Source organism: Syngnathus typhle, linkage group LG22 (assembly GCF_033458585.1).
Source record: "Syngnathus typhle isolate RoL2023-S1 ecotype Sweden linkage group LG22, RoL_Styp_1.0, whole genome shotgun sequence".
Taxonomy (NCBI): domain Eukaryota; kingdom Metazoa; phylum Chordata; class Actinopteri; order Syngnathiformes; family Syngnathidae; genus Syngnathus; species Syngnathus typhle.
The window spans coordinates 7,989,898-8,011,471 of record NC_083759.1 but is presented as its reverse complement, the minus strand read 5'-3'; the positions used below and the strand labels follow the sequence as shown (position 1 = coordinate 8,011,471).

Here is a 21,574-nt window from a genome sequence, read left to right as displayed (position 1 = left end):
GACATACCAATAATAAAAGCATGGCTTTACTAGAACACAACGGGCATTTATTTTGTCTGAAGCGTCACATCTTAATAGAAAATTATTGTCAGGTATTGCGTAAACAACTTCTTCTCTTGGTATTTACGAGTTATTGATGAACGCAACAGCGTGGCAAAAGTTCAAAGCTAGCATGCGCTAGCATGTGGTTTTGTCACAAGTCATATAAGGCCAAATCGATCATAAGACGCCACTTAACTTATGGATAAACTACAAACGTGTTTCTTTCTTTTCTTTTTCAAAGATGTAAACAACATAATAAAGATTTTTATTCTCACAAAGAAGTAACATAAAACGTGGATATCATTCTTTAGAAAAGTCCATTTATTTCAATGTTCGTTTATTTCAGTAGTTAATTTAACCTCATACAGATTAAATTAACCCGCCGGGGAGCGATTTTCACGAGGACTGTTCTTACCTTTTCCTTTTGATAAATTATTGTGATTGTTTATGTTATAGTGCCCCGCTGTCTTGACTCTTGCCCCCAGTATACGTCAGCGCGTCCACCATATTGAATGTTAAAACTTAAAGTCCCAATGATCGTCACCTCCCAATTCCAACCCTTAATGCTGAGTGCCAAGCAGGCAGGCAATGGGTCCCATTTTTATAGTCTTTGGTATGACCCAGCCGGGGATTGAACCCACAACCTTCCAGTCTCAGGGCAGACACTCTACCACTAGTCCACTGACCTGGTGTGTCTTTCACCTGGACGTTACCGTAGCTGGGCTGCTGCAATTAGAATTATCAACAAAATGACTTGAAACAGCTATGAATAAAGTCGCTAAACACACTAAACCCAGTGCATAATGGGGTCAAATTGGTGCAGAAAAGCGCATCAACGTCTGGTCGGTCCTGCAGCAGCTGCTCACACACCTTTTTTTTTGTCCTACATTGCGTCACAAACCCATTGGTCTGCATTCCTGCCTCATGCCTTCTGACAGTCGCACATAAGCCAACCGACGTAGGCAGCCCGAGATATCTGCTCTTTGCATGCACATTTAGGGCCCCCAATTGCTGCTTCCTGCATTGTGTGATGGTGCTGAGACAACGGGCACCTAAAATTTAAGACAAACATTGGAAAAATCAGCAAAGGTAAGACATTTTTACTTGGTAACCGTAATGAAGGTTTGGGTTTGTGTGGTGTGTTCATTCAAAAATCCACTTTTGTGAATCCAAAAGAGTATAAAAATTGGTCAAATGCATGGAAACCCCGAAAATGTGTCAAAATTATCATTAATAAACAAAATAGACTCGGAATAGTGGTCAAAATAATAATAATATAACATAAAGTGAGTAGTACGTCAAAGTTAATATGATGAGCTGTTACCATTGCAGGTGTATTTCGATTAATATCAATATAGAATTGTAAAGTTTTATATATTATAGGAGTTTATTTCAAAACGTGAACGTCCATATCAACCAGATTCATCAAACACATTGGAAAATACTTTACAGGTCAATTCCAACCTAATTTCTGCGATTGTTATTTTTACGTCAAATTCTAATTTCTTGTTTTGGGGAATTGTGGGTAATCAATCGTCACAATTCTAGATGGAAAAAAATCTATCATACTATATTCCCCGCCACTGAATTGGCATTGATAAAAATGTCCTAAAAAGCATGGTATCTGCTCGTCCCTGATAAAGAATCAAAACGAATACTGAATACTCGGACAAAGATGTCAGTCAGATGACGAGTTGAAGAAACCCGTTTGGTGAGGAGCAACACCTCCACAAGTAACTAATTCAGAACCTGTTGTGCCAGTGCTTGGTACTGGGTGGGCTCCACCCTGAAGGAAGAAGATATCTTGTGTTGACATTTAGCCATCATAACCTTTAATGCAGATTTGGCTCAAACTCAACATATAGTCAGGCTCGAAGTCCAGGTAAATGCTAAATTACCGTGATTTTCCATGCAAAATACGCCCCCGTGCATAATACGCACCCTAAAAATGGCATGTCGATGCTGGAAAAAAGCCTGTACCCATGTTTAATACGCACCCGAATCTTGACTCTTACTTAAGTCCGTAAACGTAAAATTATCTCAGAAAAAATATCATCTTTGGGAACAACCGCATGTTATTCTGCCGGTCAGTATCACTGCGCATGCGCTAGCAAACTCGATAGCGGAGAAATGTTTCGGATTTGTGTAGGGTACATTGTGACAGCAAACGAGCAGGTGATCGAGCAAGCGTCTGATACGAGAGCATTGTGTTCGTATGGAGCGTGTTTGAAGTGAACAGCAGAGAAGAAAGGAACAAGGCAAAGTGTTGTGAAATAAAATATTACCTGTAATACGCATTTAGATAGAGAACTGAACTCTCGCTCTTTATATAGCTGACGTGTCTTGCGCATCCGTTCTGCACATCTGTAATGGCGGCCTCCGTATGATATCCGGTCTGCGATGGAGATTAAAAAAGGAACAAGGCAAAGTGTTGTGAAATAGAATATTACCTGTACTACGCATTTTGTTATTTGCTGATTGAAACTGCTAATTGAACTGTGAATTGAAACTAATAGGTAGAGAACTGAACTCTCGCTCTTTATATAGCTGACATGTCTTGCGCATCCGTTCTGCGCATACTGTCATGGCGGCCTCCGTATGATATCCGGTCTGCGATGGAGATTAAAAAACAAACAATATTTGACAATAACACACCATCAAGGATTGGCTGGTAAGATTATTGGTGCTTGACTCCCCTCCTTGAAGGACATTTACACTTCCCAAGGCGACCACGATTGTGAGTGATGTGAGTCACCCCGCTCACTCCTTGTTCGATCTTCTGCCCTCTGGGAAGAGGTACGGGAGCCTGCGCTCCCGCACCACCAGACTCACCAACAGCTTCATACTCCAGGCTGTTAGGATCCTGAACTCTCTCCCCCTTTCTGCGTAGCGTCCTGTAATTTTGCGCTATGCTTACTGTCTGCTGTATGCACACTTGCTCCATTTTGCTCCTCTTATTTATTGTGTTATTTGCTTATTTATTATTTATTCATCACCCCTATTATTTATTGTTTGTGCCTTCTTGTTTTTATTTTGTGTCGTTTACTTGTATGTCTATCGTGTACTATGTCTCGTCACCGTGGGATAGAGGAAACGTAATTTCGGTTTCTTTGTGTGTCTTGACATGTGAAGAGATTGACAATAAAGCAGACTTTGACTTTTTTGACTTTGCACCATTGCATCAAACGATGTGTCGTCAATTATGAATTTTACTGACTAAGTGTGTTGGGCAGGATGGCTGAATGCGATGCGCGATTGACAACAAACAAGAAGAAAGGTGTGATTTCAAGTTTTATTTCGAGGGAGATTTTCTTCGAAAATGGTTGTACCCATGCATAATGCGCACCCCAGATTGTAGGACAATAAATTAGTTAAATTTTGCGCATTATGCATGGAAAATCACAGTAGGTCAAAAGAAATTGATTTGATTTTATTATTATTTATTTTTTTAATGTTTCAGCTAATATCTTACCGCTGCAGATTTCAAACATGTAAACTCTCATTTTTGCAGCTCAGCCATGAGGGACCGATTGAGCAACATGCAGGAATTGTCGAGTAGCCAAATGGAGTCGATGGAATACGCCGAGTCGGCCTTATCGGACTCCCTTAGTAACGTGGACCTGGAAGACGAGCTGCCCCACGAGGCAGTGGTGTTCGACAACAGCCCCGCCGTGGAAAAGATCTTCGAGCAGGCGGAGGCCATCCATAAAGACGTCCAGCTCATTCGCCTGGAGGTGAAACGGTTGCGGGAGCAGAACTCTCGCATGCTTCAGGGCGTCACCACCATGAGCACCATCAAAAGAGATGCAAACGCCATCGGCGGCGATATAAAAACGCGAGCCGAGCGAGTGCTGTCCAACCTGCGGGACATGGAAAACACGGCGCACAAACTGGACGAGGTCCACGGCCCTAATTCAGCCGTCACGCGCATCGCCCGGACGCAGTACGCCTGCCTGAGCAACGGCTTCCGCGACGCGATCTTTGACTACAACGAGGCCGAAATGAGCCACCGGGACAACTGTAAAGCCCAGATCCAGAGGCAGATGGAGATCGTGGGTCGTGAGGTGACTGGCGATGAGGTGGAGGAGATGATCGAGAAAGGCCACTGGAACATCTTCACCGACAACATTATGGCGGAAGGCAAGACAGCTCGCGCTGCTCTCTCCCAGATCGAGAAGCGCCATCAGGAGCTGGTGGACCTGGAGAACCGCATCAAGGGAGTCCACGAGATCTTCCTGGACGTCGCCTTGCTGGTGGAGGATCAAGGCTCCATGCTCAACTCCATCGAGACCAACGTGCAGAAAACGGATGAGGTCATGCAGGAAGCGCTTTTTAAACTCGGCAAGGCCAAACGTCATGACAGAAACAACCCGTTTAAAAAGATGTTTTGTAGTTGCTTCCCTTGCTATGAGTAAAACCAGACGCGGAAGCCTGTTTGTCGCGTTTCGAGAAATACTTCAATAATCATGTCCCCATATTTCGCTGAACTATTTCTCACATCTTTCGCAAACCAGGAATGAGAAGCGCTGAAACACATAGTTTGAATTTCCAATACGTCCCTGTTGAAAAGCACGTACAGTATCTCCAGATTATTTTTTGGTTCAATTTTGTATCAAAACACAAAATTGATCTTTCCAGATGAAGCATTTTCCTGCTCAGGACCACAAAATGATGTATGCTTGACCTTTGTTATGTAAATAATCTGTAAAAAAAAATCGAATTGTTTATAATGTTCATTCAAATGTCTTTTATGTCTAAGATTTATTAAATTATTGCTTTCTAATGACCTCGAACTTTGTCTTCACACCATGTGCACAACACAATTAAAAAAAAAATGCAATGTTAATTCCTTGTATTTCTCTATAGCAGTAAATGTATCTGTTGTGTCACCTCAAAATTCTGTTCTCTGCATTCAAACTCCATAAAAACCTACATTAAAAAGATGTTAGTTGTATGTGACTTATTTTTTAGCCCTTGACTGAAAGCGATTTCTAAAATTAGAATTTTTTAAAAATATTTTAAATGTTAAGTATATGGAGAGCAGGAGTCATAATAGAACCTTTCAAAACATTCCATGTGGTGTGACTTCAATGAACAGGTCGGCCCGGTTTTTAATTCCTTCACATGTAACAAACTATGTGAAGAAGGAAGAAAAACCTTCCAGGAAGAACAAATACTCGAAAGGAAGGGCCGAGAAAGGGACGTGGCTTCTGCATGTACGGTACATCAGATAGCCGATTTTCTTCGAACAGAGATGTGAACATGCTCTCTCGGGTTGTTGGGCTTTAATGCATCAGAGCCGTGCTGTCTGCGTCGCCTCGTTTTTGGATCTTGTGTGAGGAAATCAGAAGAAGGTAAGCCAAATTGCAGTAGCAGGTTGATTTCACGGAACAACCATTTAGTACTCTGAAATAGCACCGGACGTAAGAACGCTAACATGTCTGCTCTCTTCCAGAGGCAGAATGCGGGACATGCTGGAGAAATTGCGCAATGTCAGCGAAACCTTGGAAGATGAGGACGACCTGGAGTATGACGAAAGCAAGCTGCCAGCAACTCAAGAGTCAATCGTCTTCGAGACCTCTTTGGACATTGAGAGCATCCTGAAGGAAGCCGAGTCTATACGCAAGGGGATTTGCTTGCTCCTCTTGGAGGTGGAGCGCCTGAAGAAGAACAACGAGCGCTTTCGTACTACCGTCCGCCACCTCTCGTCCGTTAAGCGGGACTCGGATGAAATCGCCAGGGGGATCCAGAAGCAAGGGCAACAACTGCACACTCGCATCCTGGCACTGGGCGCCAGGAGCAAGAAGATGGAGGAAAGGGCCGGGCCCAACTCCGCTTCGAGTCGCATCTCTTGCATGCAGTTTAACTCGCTCATCCTTGCCTTCCAAGCCGCCATGGGGAGCTACAACCAGGCAGAAGAACTGCAGAGGTCCATCTGTAGGGAACGAATCCAGAGGCAAGCCTCCATTTTGGGGACCAAAATCACTGACAAGAAACTCGATGAAATTGTAGACAAAGGCTTCGAAGGCTGGAACGAGTTATCTCAGAGTCTGCCAACAATGCATGAGGGACATTCCTCTCGCTGGGCGATGACCGAAATCAAAGACCGACACAAGGAACTGGTGGCGCTGGAGGCCCGGCTCAGGGAGGTCCACGAACTGTTCCAAGATGTGGCCGTGCTGACGGAAGAGCAGTGCTCCATGCTGAACAATATCGAAGCCAACGTGTCGAAAACTCAGCAGTATGTTCAACAAGTCAACGTGGAGATTACCAAGGCCATACAGTACAAGAAAAAAAATCCCTTTTTGCAATTCTGCCCGTGTCTACCCTGTTGGAGACAATAAACAAAAAGCACGTGCCAAATCCAAGTCCAGGAAGTGTAAGACTTGGCATTGTTTCTGACTGTATTTACTGTGCTAATGTCATTAATTTATTGCTTTACCTCTCTTTGGTTTTGTCTTGATGTACAGCCATAAATAAAATTGACTTAAATCAATTAAGATATGTTTTTGGTATAATACCATGTGATGAACAGGTCGACCCACCTCTAAATGAATGCAACCTAACCAATCAACACAAATGCAGAGGCCTACACACCTGTGGAGGGAGCAAGGAGACATTATTTAGACATATTTCAACAGGTATGCTGTTCTAAAGAGATTCAGACGACGTAAATCAGCAGAAGGCTTTTTGAACCTCTCGCTTTCTGGTATTATAAAATCCCATCAAGGTAGGGTGGGACACAGATGATAGCTTCACCACAATGAATGAATCCCTTGTTTTGAGCCTTTGCACCCGTCTGGTTCAAGTGTTCCTTGATTCCTGCAGATATGATTGTATATGAAAATGTGAGGCATTATTCAAATCTGCAGGAACTTGGTTTTTCAATGGTTTATCACGTGACCAGCTAAGTAGCCACAAGGTGGCGCAAATCCCGATACAATCATATCTGCTGTCTTAAATTAGATAAACGCAAACGCACAGAATAGGAATAATAAGGGGTTAGATCGTCTTGATTTTACTTTTTTGTAAGGTAGTGAAACACGTTGAATCGGAAAAAAACGCTCTGCCAAATACCGTTGGTGTGTATCTACTGTTTATATAAAATAAAATAAAATACGCAATTGCACTGCGCACCAGGATGGCCGAGTGGTTAAGGCGTTGGACTTAAGATCCAATGGACATATGTCCGCGTGGGTTCGAACCCCACTCCTGGTACTTTTGATTAAAATCTCACTGCTGGTTTGTCAAAACTGATATAAAAATGCATGCAGCAATAAAGCATCACGATCAATTTTATTGCTCTTTATAACTCGCCAGCCGTGTGTTCATAGGCGTCAGAATTTTACTGCAGCGTACACCATTGGTCGTCGTAGTCATAATTATTCAGGCAATGATTATGCAAAAAGATCGCTATTATAATTACTATATTAAAGTAATACGTAATTATATTATCTTTTGTAACGTTGCAACAAATGTGATGCTGATTCTGGTTCTACTTCCGCATCCAGAGTGCACTGTGCCATTGGTCAGATAAGGAAACGGGCGAACGCGATTGGTCCTCGCTACCGGTAGTGCTCTAACCTCATAAATGGCTTCACAAACCTATACAAGAAAAAATACACTTCGTTTAATATATTCATCGAAGTGAAAAAAAATACACTTCGTTTATCTTTCACTTCGATAAACATATTCTTTAACCCATTTTCATATTATTGTAACAGACGATATTATTTTGGGTGGAGGGGTGGGAGGTAAAGACAACGTTACGACACTAGAGGGCACCCTCGAATAATTCTAATGGTGCTACAATGCTGCCTGCCACAATGCCCTCCTCCGGTATGCCCTCCCGTCCAACAAAGGTTGTATCAAACTTATCTCAATTTCAACTTCGAACTTCACATATTAAAAAAAAGTTGCCCGAGCAGAGACTCTAACCCAGAACATCTGTGAGAAGGCCAACTTGCTTCCCACTCCACAGTTTCAGTAATGTAAAAGTTAAAGTCCCAATGATCGTCACACACACATCTGGGTGTGGTGATATTTGTCCTCTGCATTTAACCCATCCCCATTTGATTTTGATCCGTCTCCTGCGGGAGAGGGGAGCAGTGAGCAGCAGCGGTGCCGCGCTCGGGAATCATTTGGTGATCTGAACCCCCAATTCCAACCCTTAATGCTGAGTGCCAAGCAGGGAGGCAATGGGTGCCATTTTTATAGTCTTTGGTATGACCCAACCGGGGTTTGAACCCACAACCTTACAGTCTCAGGGCAGACACTCTACCACTAGGCTACTCAGCTGGTCATCAAGCCTCCTTTGAGAACATCAGCTTGAATCAAAATCATCATTAATTATGAACGTGTGTGTGTGTGTGCTGAACTGAGGTGCCTCTGTCTGAACGAGCGGTCTTCAGACTGCAGCCAACAACCTCCAGAAGCCTGAATGCTTACCTTCTTCCACCAGACGTTAATTCGCAAATTGCAACAAGGTTAAAAAAATGTTTTATCATTCCGAGTTGACAGTGAGCAAATATTCAGTTTAACGTCTAAGAGCAAAGGAACAAACTCACATTTTAAAGGGCACAGTGTGAAATATAATCAAGTTATATAGTCATAATACATATTATTGTAAAATGTCGACATAGGCCTAATTTTGATGCATTGAGGCTTAAGATTTACATTTATGTACTATCATGGATCTGCTTATCAAAATCAATGGCAAAGTGTTAAAATGTGATTTTTTTTAATAGCACCTTGTACACAAAGACTGGAAATGGGATAGGGACAGGAAAACACAAAAGGCTTTCCTGTTTGGCAACTCACAAGTGACGCCCTTAAAGGAAAACAAGAGAAGCAAATGGACTACAGGCAGCAAGCAGTGATCAAATGGCAATATTTGGTAATTCACATAATTTTTTCTAGGTCATTTTTTCCAGGATTCCTGCTCATGTCCATGTGGAAGGCGTGAAGCAGGACAGAGAAATAGAGAGAGAGAGCGAGAGAGAAGTGGGAATTTGTGTTTGCTTCGTCCAGAAGTGAGGAGCTTGAAAATGGGACCCGTTGCCAGGTCGCTCGCTCTGCTGTGTTTGTCTTCTTTGGGCTTCTGCGTTCCTGCCAGGACACCGCACCCAACACAGGTTAGGATTGCATTGAGCTTCTGAATCTTGTAACACTCATGTAGTTATTTCTATACCGTCATTTGTTGTTTAAAATGTGTTGAAAAGTAGTGAAAATCAATGCATTAAATAAGGATGGGAGGACTATTTGCTGAATGTTCGACCCGTTCCCAGGAGCGATGACATCATTGATGAATAGCATTGGTAATGGTTTACACCTTTTTGACCAGAGTTGAGCAAAAGTTCTACATTTGATTTTTCAAAACAAAGGCAGACTTGCAAGGCTCGTGTGCAAGGGTTGTAATCATTTTAAAGCAATAATGTCAATATTATGTTCTTTTTGTGTGTGTGTATCAGTTGCCTTTTGCAGATGACAAAAATTCTAGAGGAGACCTTCCTGACATTCTTCCAACATCAGAATTGGAGCCCACAAACGCCGCGTCAGACTTTGAAACCTCTTACAACTATGTTTGTGCGTCCTCAGGCCAATTTTTTAAAAATAGATTTTTAGATTGTTAACATTTTATAATTATCTCCATAATGCTAATTTGTCATCTTCTTCCATAGTGTTCAGACTGGCCCGGATGGATCAGGCCATTCACAAGCTCAACGTGGGCCACTACACTCTGGATGTCAGCATGGATCAGCTAATCGAGCGTCTGTCCAGGATGGATGGTACTAAGTCACACTAATTCTAACCAGCATCACTTCTTGGTTCTTCTGATTTTCTCTGTCCATTATCCCCAACATGGCAGCCAAGGTGGCAGAGATGGAGGACAAAATCCAAGAAGTCTACCAACACAGCAAAGACAATCGCAAAGAGACCGGAAGACTGGAAGGTAAGCTTGTTTTCAGACAATTAGCTTGCTTTTATCTTTTGATACCCTGGCTTGAGCATATTGAGGACCACTGTTTTGAAATTTAGTTATCAGGTCACAACAAAGACTCGGTCGGCTAGGGAGGTGCGTTAGTACTTTTGAGAGGTCCAGCTGGACCGTCCAGGAACATTTTGGCTCCAGGAACTAATGGCTAAATGTACCTGGCACGCCAACTGAGGCTAATGAGATAGACAAGGTCAATGTAACGGCGAAGCGAATATGATGCCATGTTTGTTCTTGGCCAATCAGGTTGCCAGAAGGGCCTGCGGGTGGGCTACAAATGTTACCTCGTGTACCACATCTATGAGGACTACGCGGGCGCTTCCAGGAAGTGCCTGGAACGCGGAGGTCGCATGGCAATGCCTCGAGACCGCCGCGAGCAGGAGGCCCTCGCCGACTATGTCAAGTCTTTCTTGCGGTCGGGCAATTGGCCCGTGTGGCTTGGCGTCAACGACCTGGCGGTCGAGGGTGTGTATATGTTTGACGACGGCACGCCCGTCTCCTACTTCCAGTGGCGCAGGCACTTCCTGTCCAGTCAGCCGGACGGTGGCAAGCGCGAAAACTGCGTGGCCATGGCGTCCGATGACGGCGACTGGTGGGACCACTATTGCGACAGGGCCATGAACTACATGTGCGAGTTTGAGGACAGGGTGGTGCTTTAGATGAAATCGTCGCTTTTCATTTGAACCCTAAACTGGATACAAATTGGCCATTCGTCACCAAGGTGAAAGCTCCATGGGCCTAGTCTAAAAAAATAACTACACAATTAAACATACCAACAATGGTTTTCTCTTATTGTTAGCTGCCTACCAGCGGTGCCGGCCCCACTGGCCCGGTTCGTAATATGGCCCTGGCTGCGGGGCAAAAATACACGTACACGTAAAACACTGGACTAACGATGTGAATTGATGGTGGGCGGATGTTTTGAATTGCTTTGTCGCTCTCTCGTGGTGAATGTTTGAATCACATGCTTAACATCCGCCACAGTCCAGCGTTTGTGTCGTTTTCCCCCGCAGACTAGGATATATTTTGTTTCCTTTCTTAGATTTTTTGCCTCTATGATTACTCCATTCGCAAGACCAAGTTTTTTTTTTACAATTGTATTCAAATAAAGCCTGGGCTTGATAGATGGACGCCGTTTTTGTGGTGTGCCACTAGATGGCAGAAACTGTGCGTTAAACTGGATATCATTGAATAAATGCTCCGACAGCATTCCATAAGCGTGTTATTTGATACATCTGGTTTGTGTAACTGAGCTGCACTCAAGAATAATCCACAAAGGCGCCCGCCTTGACAACCGAGAAGGTAAAGGAGGCTTTACAGACTAGTCTGCGGTTATCCACAAAGCTGGAAATACTCTCTCCGTCGAGCTATAATTAATTCACATTCTAATGAAGTAGGTTTTTTCAAATGCTGTAGTGCAAATGAAAGAAAGATAGCAAAATGCATCAATTGTCTTGATTGCACAAGTACTTGAGTAATAAAGTCTATTCCAAAATTGAACTTGTTTTCTGTCAAAGAAACAAGCAATTACTTTGATTAGTGGTTTATTATTAGTTTCTATTCAAATTATTGGGTGGCATGTGACTTCCCCCGCGCCACCATGTTTCCATCGTGGCGTCGGGAAACTTCGTGAGCCAAATGGGGAAAAAGCGGCAGTCCAAGCATCAAATCACCCATTGTTGAGCAGCACTTTTCCTGTTTTTATATTTCAACATACAAATATTTACCGTGGCGCTTCATGAGTTAGCTGCACTGTGAGTAATTATTGTTTGAAAATAAAAGCAAGCATAGGCAAGTAAGGTAAAATAGACATTTACGGAAAATAAGCAATGTATCGTCCCTTTAAACCTACTTTACAGGAAAACCTTTGATTTGAAAAATCAAAAAAGGATTTCCGCTTTTATTCCTTTACACACTATGGAACTTGATAAGTGTCGCCAGAAGAGGTTGCTACAAAACAAGACCAGGAACAAAGTTGTGAGACGCGACTCTCTCTCTCCACATTTTCCCCGTTTTTAACGCATTTCAAAAATATTTCACATTTCCACACAGGGCAAATCGTCGCCAACGTTCAAGACGACGACGGCTAGATATTACCGCGGGAAAAAAGCCGTCCAACTTTGGCTTTTCCTCGAGTTTTGTGGATACTCGCCGTGGATGTACTTTGGGAGTTTTTGGATGAATTTGTTTTCACTAGAGAGTTTCTTTTACGTCGAAAATGTCTTAATTCCCTCTCAAGTGTAATCTACTTTTAAGATTTCCATGACTGGGCTTGTCACTTCGTGGCCCTATTTTGACGGTTTGGACTTGTTTTGAGGCGGTAATCCCTCCCGGTGACAGCAGAGGTGAGTTGTCTCTTTTGGGCTCGGCATGCTTCATTAAACACTAAAAACATGAATCAGAAAAAGTGAAACGAACTTTCGTAATGTCATTTCCAAACGTTTTGATTGTCCTACTTTTTGTTGTAATTTTGTTTTGGTCAAAACTAATGGAAGAGGAACTGGAATGACTGATTTAAAGAGACAGTACACATAGACGCACGCAAGAAAAATTCTTTAGGTGTTCCCAGGTAACAGGTAACACCCTCTTGGCACCTGCAGAAGATATGCCCAATTGAATTCATGGGAGAGAAACACTATAAATACTCTTGGTGCACACCCTTTTTCCATGTTATGACAGTTTTGGATTCTCCCACCTTAATTTATTAATTTTAATAATTTAATTTTTTAAACATGTTAAAGAAAAAGTGACCTAACTTTGGCTGCATTTGTTTCCAAAGTGTGGCAAAAACTAAATTATTTTGGTCATTACTGTTTTACTTTATAAAGTACACTATAATATATGTATCTACTTTGTTTTGATTGTAAATAGTTTGTTTGCATATCCAGAAAAGCTTTGGACAGAACCCATCAAGTAGTGCTCAGGGGATGTCAACTTTTATGTGTAATAAATTTGATCTTATTTATGAATTTATTGCCTGTGTTAGCCCCTCATCTGTTTTGGTTTCTCCACATGTGTTCACTTTATCATGGCTGGTCCTGCTCTGGCTGCTATTTTTGGGTTTTGCATCCCCCAACTAAAAGCTCCTTTCATGGTAAACCAACTATTTTATGGTTGGACTCATGATGTAATCAAGCAATAGTTATCTAATCTGACGTAGGTTCCTAACAATGAAAATGTTGAGAAGGTTATTGCAACATCAAGTATTTCCCTTCACGAGCATTCCGAGGCTGCTGAGTGTGATGATGAAACGACAGAAAGTCGGGTCATTGGACATCTTTTGTATTATGCCACATCCTTGGACACACAAATGTTTTTGATTTTTATAACTAAAATTGTGATTTGTACAAAGATTGAATCTTGACTGACACTTGCACAGGTGCAGCGTCGCCTTGGATGATCAAAATCACGCTCGCTGGGGTTTATCTGCAGCCATGGCGTCGCCCGGTGACTTTGCGGAGAGCGGAGCCAATGAGGAGTTCAGTGACATCATCAAGTCACGATCAGGTAGGTTCAGGAACACTTTAATGCCAACAAGTGAGCAATATTAAAAAAAAAAAACAACGTTTCAAGGTCTCGTAGTAGTCAAGGGCAGCTTTGGTGGCGTAATAGGAGATAGTTGTCAGAGAGGACTAGTGAAAGTAACAAAAAGTGATCCATTGAGAATAGTGAGATGCCATTAAAAAAAAGGGAACTCCCGTTTTAGAGTCAGAGTCAGCTTTATTGTCAATTCCTTCATGCCAAGACTTAGTGCTCAGATCATTCCAAACTACAGCTTAATATTTTTTTGGATAATCCTTAGAATAATTTCCCGGTTACTGTGCCACCATGAGAACAAGTTACCACCGGCTAGCTCTGTGCTAGTTTTACTTTCCTATCCTATCTACCCGCCCCGCTGATTCTACGCCAAGAATTCCACTGGGCTGTCGCAGTTTGTAATTTACATTTGTATCCAGACCACAAAGGCTCCCCTTTCGCAAAGTTTCAGGTTTCCTAGCAACACTCCCCCCCCCTCCCAAAGTAATGTTTTCTTTAATGGCATATTGGGTGGGGGGGTATTTGGCATGTAGCGTAGCTATAGACTCAAAAAACACATGGAGCAAATATGGGAAAGGTTTTACTATCCTGCAGGTCTCACAATGTGTGTGTGAGGGGGATTACCCCAAATTCGTTTTGGTCATAGGAAACGGCTTTAATCTACAGTGCATGGTGGCCTTGTGAATGGCGTGCAGGGTAGGCAGGTGGAACGGATGTTTTCGCAGCTGAGACGAGCCCCGTTAAGAAAACATTTACGGTTGTTACCGCCGGGCGCTGTGAAGTGAAGCCCTGCTCCGGCTAATCACACACTTGGAAAGTCACACCAACATTACTGATTGACAGAATGTCCCTGAGGTCTTGTGTATGCTCTGTATATTTCCAGTATGTCAACTTGTCACCCAATCCCACAATACATTTGTTTACTCGTGTCATTCGTGCATCAGCGCTTTCATAATCATCCCCGGCAATTTGACCATCTGCTTGCGCTTTTTGGGTGTGACGTGAAACAGCCAAAACGGCTGAGAAGAAGAGCGCCATTGTCGTCAAACGGAGGGTGTGGCGTCAAGTTTTGTGACAACCGGGTGGATGGTGTCATTGGATGCATTCTAGCTGCTCGCTGTGTGGCGAGCTCTCCAATGTGTCCGGCCTTTTTTTCTTTTTTCTTTTAAAATTTATTTATTTATTTTTATCGTTATGCTTCTGTTGATTCCAGGATGGAATGATGGAGATTAGGGAAACCTCTCCACGGCAGCGTGACTAAATCAGTCCAGTGGAAATTCCCTTTTTTGTCTCTGGGCTTCTTCGTCCTCTGTCTTTGCCCACTTTCAGTCCTCCTTAGCTGGAGCTGCAGAGCATACTTGTTGCTTTCTTTAGAAGGCCGCCGGCTCACTTAAGCCGTGTGATCTTTTTTTTCCCCTCATCTACTTCCTGTCTGTCGAGGAAAGGAAGAGAGCATACAAAACACAGGAAAAATTAACTTCCCTTGCTTTCCATTTCACTTTCACTGCAGGCGGTCTGGCACCCCAACTGATTGTGAGGGAGGGGGGGGGGGGCTCTCATACCTCCTACTTCCTCTTTTGCATTGTACTGTCCTTCCGTCTCTCGCTAACCCCTTTGTTTTCATCTTCCCCACTTGTTTCTTTACCTTTGTGAAATGAATTTAAGTAAGTGGACATCATGGAGAAAGCGCCACTTTTCCAAGAGGAAACAAAAGGCTGAAAGAACTCTTGTTGTTGGTAAGTGCAAAAACGGAGGCTCTTTCTTATCAGTGCCCCGACGAGCCAAAATGAGTCTGCTTGAACTTGGCTAACTTAATCGCTCGAGTTTTCCAAAATGTTTTGAATCAAACACAAATTGGCAAGTCGGATGCTCCACGAAACCCAATGCACCTGCTAAAATCATGCGTCACCTTAACATAAACATCCTGCATCGTGTGCCTAAACTTGAATTTAAGTTCACAAGCATAAATAACAAAGCCTATTAGTCACCATATCGGAGGATTTTGAAGAGATTATTTTTTTCTACATGGACTCTTATTGCAGACTTCAATGTTAGGATCAAGCTAGCCTGTTTTGTATCTAAATCATTCCATCCACTTGCACGCTGGGATGGCCTTGAACACTGACTTTATCTGTTTTCATGCCCCCCTCCCTCCTACCATGATGATTCCCCCACTCTTAGACTGCTCCGTCCTGTTCTCCTCTGTTGTGCCTCTGCTCCCTCGCTCCGCTTCTGCTGCATTCTTCTGGTCCTTCCCTCACTGTCTGGCTAAGAAAGACCAGAAGGCAGAGGAGGAGGGCAGGAATGTTGAAATTTTTTCGATTTTGGCTGAGCTATGTTATTATATGTCAGAACGTAGGCTTAGACTCTATGGAACGAATTTTCTTTTGGATTGATGTCTGATGGCATCCCACAAGGCTCTATATCCAGTCCACAGATTTTTCTGTGTATGTTCGCTTCTGATTTAGATTTTACGCCATAGGAACGTAACTCCAGTGTGTTACTCGTGTTGCCTTTGTAGTGTTCTTCTCCGGCGTTGAAGATGACGATAAAAAGTTCTGGCCTAACAAATTCCTCGCTCTTGGAGAGCAAAAGCGCGTCAACAAGGCCCGGGCTCGGCTGGGACAAGCTGAGACAAGTGACCACTGGAGGGGAGGGGTGGAGGGTGGAATGCACTTGAAAATTATGGGGATTCTGTGCATTCTTCCCATCCTTAACAAGCAAAGGTAGAGTTCATCATTTTCTGTCTTGGAGACCAACTCGGATGGTTGTCACGTGACATGATCATGTGACCGTGTGGTTAGAGGAGGCCAGGATTTTCGTAAAACCCTCCATTAGGGAAAATCACTCGGGTAGAACCACGTGAACTTAGGAAGCGTGGCCTGCCCTGTAAATTACTGTTTGCTCGTTCATGTTTACAATGTGACGTTGCTGTGGAAACCAGTCTACTTTGTTGGGTTTCCACCTCAGCTGTCCCCTGCCTGAGGCCATGAGATTTGTCCACATATAAAATGTGTTGTGTTTTTTCAGCTGACCGTTTTCGGCGTCCCAATGAAGTTTTGCGTATGGTTATGAAATCTTCCATCTTGGAAATTAAAACCAAGTAGTAGGACAAATATAAAAACGTAGAACAGGGGTCGGGAACCTTTTTGGCGGACAGAGCCATAAATGTCCATTTTTAAAAAAAAAAATTTCCCGTGAGACCCATACCATTTAAAAAAAACAATAGATTAAATACAATTAAATGCATGTATTTTAATTAAGACCAACAATTTTTTGAGTGTGCTAATGTATTCTTTTTAATAACGTTTTCATATTGAAGCCTAGAAAAAAACCCTCACCATTATTGAGAGACTTCTGGGGCTGCATCGTTTTGCTGATGGCTTTGTAGTCCAGTTGATATGCGGTGAGGTTGAGCTTCATGCAGGCGTTGAGGCTCTCATCAGTCATAATGGCCCGATCGTGAACTGTTCTTGCTGACAGAGGCATGTCTTTGAATATCTTTTCTTTATCCGTGAAGTCGTCAAAAAGTTCATTAGCCACATCAAGCATTAATGTTGAAATACTCGCCATCAGTGAATGGCTTTCCGTTCCTCACAATTGCTAATGCGCCAGCAAAACTAACTGAATTAAAGTCACCTTGTCTGGTCCATACATGGAGTTGCTGTTGACTAGCTTGGACCTTCCTCTGGAGCTCTTCACACGGTTTCTTTCTGATGTCCCCAGCTGGGTATTTGGTTGCAAATGTAGCATGTCGTGTCTCAAAGTGGCGCTTGATATTGGAGCGTTTCATGGATGCAATTTGGTCATTGCATATGAGGCACGTAGCAGAGCCTCCTTTCTCCACAAATGCAAATTCTTCGGTCCACTCACTCTGAAACGTTCGGTAATCGTCATCTTTTTTTCTCCGCCATCTTTCTTGCTTGCCTGGCACACACCAGCTAGCTAGCTGAAATTTTAAATAAAGCGGATCGAATTTGACCTCTCACGACCCCGTATTGTCCAATAAAATTCACGCTTTTTTTTGTCCGACCTGGCGTCACCCTTCTGTACAGCGAAGGGCAGCTGGGATTGGCTGATATGACACAACCGTTGATTTCAGCGGTAGAAAACAGATGGGATGGATTGCAAACGAAATCATATTTTATATTTTGAAAGCTAATTTAACATTTTGATTTCAGTAGGTCTAGTTTTTACTTTGATAATATAACAAAATTATTTATGACTTCAATTGTGTAAACAAATGTCAGATTTGTCCGCGAGCCAGATGCAGTCACCAAAAAAGCCATATCTGGCTCACGAGCCTTAGGTTCCCGACCCCTGACGTTGAAGGTCCTTTGTCATTTCGGCGACGTCACTCCAATTTGTCCCAAATCAAAATTATCGACATGCAAACATTACGCTAGTGTTACACGCACAGCCAAAAAGTTGCCGTGTCAACGGAAACGCTGGGTACGTCCAGTAAACTGCAGACGCGTGTGTGCCAAGTGAGCCGTGGGAATGCACCAGTGGGATTACGCCGCCTTGATGCAATCTCGACTTCCTGTTTGGCCATCGGGGCAGCGCAGAGACTGTACAACACATTTGTATCAGCAAAATGGAGCTTTATTAACTAATTATTAACTATTTATATTGGTGGCGTCCACATGATTATTTTTCCAGCCAGTGGCCACAAAGAAGCAGACAACTGCGGGGTCTGGTGATCATAACCTTTGACCTTTTGTTCGCTTCTTGGTGGTGTGTCATGACAGCAGCACTTAATCATACACACTTTTTTCTTTCCCCTCTGTGAAGAGCTCTCCACGCACAACTTAATTGACTTTTTTTTCTTTTTCTTCTGCACAGGGAGGATTCAATTAAACAGAAGTAAAAGCACACAAAATAGCTTTTTCCAGTCTGAAGAATTAGTGGTTATTCACCACTAATAGCCTCCTCTTAATGTGCCCTTTTATTTCAGGCTGGAGCTTTTATGTCTTGAAATTAATTAGTGACATACTATGTGGTTATATATATATATATATATATATATATATATATATATATATATATAAAAAATGACTATAATTAACACTCATGTATTAAAAGCCCCCCCCCCCCCCCCTCCTTTCCCCACACAGACGAACACGACTTGGTGCAGAAGAAAACATTCACCAAGTGGATAAATGCACAGTTCTCAAAGGTAACAATTGTACCGTCATTGACAAAACACATTTGTTGCTTTAATTTATTTTGTTTTATATACGATGTGGTGTGAATGTGTTGCAGGAGGGTAAAATGACCATCAAGGACATGTTCTCTGATCTGAGGGATGGGGGGAAGCTGCTAGACCTGCTGGAGGGCCTCACTGGCCACGTCCTGGTCCGTTGCCAATCTGAACTTCCCGCTCTTTTTTCTCCTTCCATTCCATCTCCAAGTTGATACCTGCAGCTGCAGAAAGCACCCGTTGGATCTGCGCTTCCTACGCTTAATCTTGTGGCGCTGGAATAACAATCAAGCTACAATTCTGTCAGTCACGAAACGCCTTTTAAAAAGATTTGCAGCTGCTTGCAATTCAACCCGCCATTCTTTCCATAAATTCCCAATTGAGGGCATTGATCAAGTAGAAGCTCACATTGTTCAGTCGACTGCTTTGCTTGTGAGCGCTGTCTCTTTCTGAATGTCCCATTTCGTGTCATTTCCTCCCAACGTACGTGTGATTGTTGCAAGACTGGCGCAGTACGGCACTGGAATCAATCGTCCTTGATTGTGCCGTGTTTCTTATTCTTCAGACCAAAGAGCGAGGTTCCACCAGAGTGCACGCGCTCAACAACGTTAACAAAGTGCTTCAAGTTCTGCATCAGAATAACGTGAGTGCGTCGAGCCAAATGTTTTGTGGGAGACATATAAGGACATGGCGCGAGAAATGCTAGCGAAGCGGAAGAATGAGGCTAATTGGAAACAGAAACAGGGTGAAAGGTGGACGCTGCGGTAGAGCGAGGTGTCACCAAGCTAAACACATGACCTGTCTTGATCCTCGCCAAATAAGTCAAACATGATCTCGCTCAAACCTCTGCAGCATTATAATTTTAACTCCTTTTTCTTGCACTGCTAATCTTTTTCAGGTGGATCTGGTAAACATTGGTGGGACTGACATTGTCGACGGCAACCACAAGCTAACTTTGGGACTCATCTGGAGCATTATTCTTCACTGGCAGGTGAGCACACTCGTCTTGAAATACAAATGCTGACTTTCAAACGTCCTCATTTGTACAGGTGAAAGACATTATGAAGGACGTCATGTCCAACCTGCAACAGAACAACAGCGAGAAGATCCTGCTCAGCTGGGTGCGCCAGTCCACGCGCGCTTACCCGGAGGTCAACGTCCTGAACTTCACCACCAGCTGGGCTGACGGGTTGGCTCTCAACGGCATCCTGCACCACTTCAGGTGAGGAGCCTGCCCAAATTGCCGCCGTCATGGCAACTTCATCCACCTCGATCCTGCGCTAGTTTTGATTTTATATTTTCTATGTTTTGACTTTAGTTTTTTTTTTAATTCCGATAGCTGTAATTAGTTTTTAGCGCAAGTTAGTGTTTGTTTTTCGTAGAGGATAAAGAATATTTTTCCATTTTATTTTATTTGTCTATATATTATATTATTTTGTCTGCCCACATGTGTTGCTGCACCATTTGTGTTCAAACATCAATTATTTTTTGCACGAAAAGCAACTAAAGAATAAAAACAGAAGGAGTCTTATTTAAGCAAATGACGTTAAGTGAGACTTTTGCTGACGGACAAAAACGTCTGTTTGCATATTATTTCCATCAGATGCAAAAATGCCCGCTGTGGGGAGTTTAAGAAGTGGACGTAGGTGGGGGGCTGGGTCTCCTCTTCTGTGTGTGTGTATGTTGACTTACCCTGTTTACACCTGCCCTGTTTGTATTTGCGCATGCTTGCCCTTCTGTGTGTACGTAAGAAAAAACGAGTAAGCTGAGCATCGGGGTATTCGTTAGCCCCTCCCCCTCACAGTTCTGTAACCCTCGTTGTTGAACACACACACTCTTGGGACTTTGAGTTGTGAGAAAGGTCAGTGTTGGTTTAGACTCAGGCCAGGGTTTAGGCGGATGACCGATCCCGTACGTTCCTTTCTCATAGTCCTTTCCTCTTCATGCTGTCCATTGTAAATGTGATCAATTTCTTTTGTAGGCCAAATGCATTCAGTTGGGAGGGTGTGGTCCGAATGAGGCCCGTTGAGCGTCTGGAGCACGCCTTCACTGTAGCCAAAGACCAGCTGGCTATCGAGAGGCTACTGGATCCCGAAGGTGAGGTGGCCCTTGCGAACTGTAGCATAAAATTTACACCCAAAATTTCACGACATCTTCTCATGGTGTCATCCTATCTTTTCCAGATGTGGCGGTTCAGCTGCCAGATAAGAAGTCCATTCTCCTGTATGTGACGTCGCTGTTTGCCGCGCTGCCCAAAGACATCAGCATGGAGGCCGTCCGAGAAGTGGAGACGCTGCCGCGCAGATTCAAAGCGGAGGCCGAGGATTCGGGGGCGGGCCTCGGCGCGCAGGTGACTCTCGACGGGTTGTTTTGATACTTCTACACAGTAAAGTGTCGAGGTCACGCTGTTGAGTTTTGCGTGGGTGCGGGCGTTCCCCCACCATAATCACATCATCACATCTGCGGTGTTGTCAGAACATCCCAAAAGCACCTCGTAAATTTTATTTATTGCTTCTGGCCTCACACTTCACAACCTGGAAGGAGTGCTGGAAAACTTTCATTGCATCTGATTGGTGTGTGTTTGGAAGGGGGGGTATTTTCCTGGCATGCTTCCCCCCGTCACAGGAAGTGATGCGTCATGCTGCTTTTGTGACCATGCGGGAGGACAGAATAGAGGTTCTTTGTTTGGAATGTTGCCCACCCCTCATTTCAATCTTTGAAGTATTGCCTTGTGACTGCATGCAAAGGACTTCAACTAATTGGGGACATTTTGGAAGCACGCTCATCTAAATATGAAC

At 43.4% G+C, this 21,574-nt stretch overlaps 4 protein-coding genes and 1 non-coding gene across 16 annotated transcripts in view; all 5 read left to right on the top strand.

The window, feature by feature from the left end:
- Window positions 1-956: 956 nt before the first annotated feature.
- stx11b.1 (syntaxin 11b, tandem duplicate 1) lies at window positions 957-6,538 on the top strand. Its single transcript, XM_061271025.1, has 3 exons — window positions 957-1,131; window positions 3,554-5,396; window positions 5,498-6,538. Exon 2 carries the CDS (start codon window positions 3,561-3,563, stop codon window positions 4,455-4,457), a length of 897 nt encoding a protein of 298 aa, XP_061127009.1. The 5' UTR covers window positions 957-1,131; window positions 3,554-3,560; the 3' UTR covers window positions 4,458-5,396; window positions 5,498-6,538.
- Window positions 5,505-6,386, top strand: LOC133146902 (syntaxin-11-like). Its single transcript, XM_061270979.1, has 2 exons — window positions 5,505-6,325; window positions 6,380-6,386. Exons 1-2 carry the CDS (start codon window positions 5,505-5,507, stop codon window positions 6,384-6,386), a joined length of 828 nt encoding a protein of 275 aa, XP_061126963.1.
- A 639-nt stretch (window positions 6,539-7,177) lies between the features above and the next one.
- Window positions 7,178-7,260, top strand: trnal-uaa (transfer RNA leucine (anticodon UAA)). Its single transcript has one exon. It is a non-coding gene; the product is annotated as a tRNA-Leu (tRNA).
- A 1,608-nt stretch (window positions 7,261-8,868) lies between these two features.
- clec11a (C-type lectin domain containing 11A) lies at window positions 8,869-11,531 on the top strand. The gene is made up of 6 exons (XM_061270598.1): window positions 8,869-8,938; window positions 9,073-9,176; window positions 9,513-9,627; window positions 9,723-9,830; window positions 9,911-9,994; window positions 10,283-11,531. Exons 1-6 carry the CDS (start codon window positions 8,926-8,928, stop codon window positions 10,693-10,695), a joined length of 837 nt encoding a protein of 278 aa, XP_061126582.1. The 5' UTR covers window positions 8,869-8,925; the 3' UTR covers window positions 10,696-11,531.
- Window positions 11,532-11,882: 351 nt separating this feature from the next.
- Window positions 11,883-21,574, top strand: part of utrn (utrophin) — an 85,152-nt gene continuing 75,460 nt past the window's right edge. For 6 of the 12 annotated variants that reach the window (XM_061270590.1, XM_061270587.1, XM_061270588.1 and 3 more), the window contains exons 1-8: window positions 15,153-15,309; window positions 18,691-18,752; window positions 18,839-18,931; window positions 19,342-19,419; window positions 19,675-19,767; window positions 19,826-19,998; window positions 20,758-20,873; window positions 20,960-21,126. In XM_061270590.1, the coding sequence (XP_061126574.1) occupies window positions 15,228-15,309; window positions 18,691-18,752; window positions 18,839-18,931; window positions 19,342-19,419; window positions 19,675-19,767; window positions 19,826-19,998; window positions 20,758-20,873; window positions 20,960-21,126 (864 nt within the window). In that variant the 5' untranslated portion in view covers window positions 15,153-15,227. Of the gene's footprint in view, window positions 12,382-13,415; window positions 13,544-15,151; window positions 15,310-18,690; window positions 18,753-18,838; window positions 18,932-19,341; window positions 19,420-19,674; window positions 19,768-19,825; window positions 19,999-20,757; window positions 20,874-20,959; window positions 21,127-21,574 lie in introns of those variants that run through there. The other 6 variants (XM_061270592.1, XM_061270591.1, XM_061270593.1 and 3 more) reach the window with 3 other exon arrangements.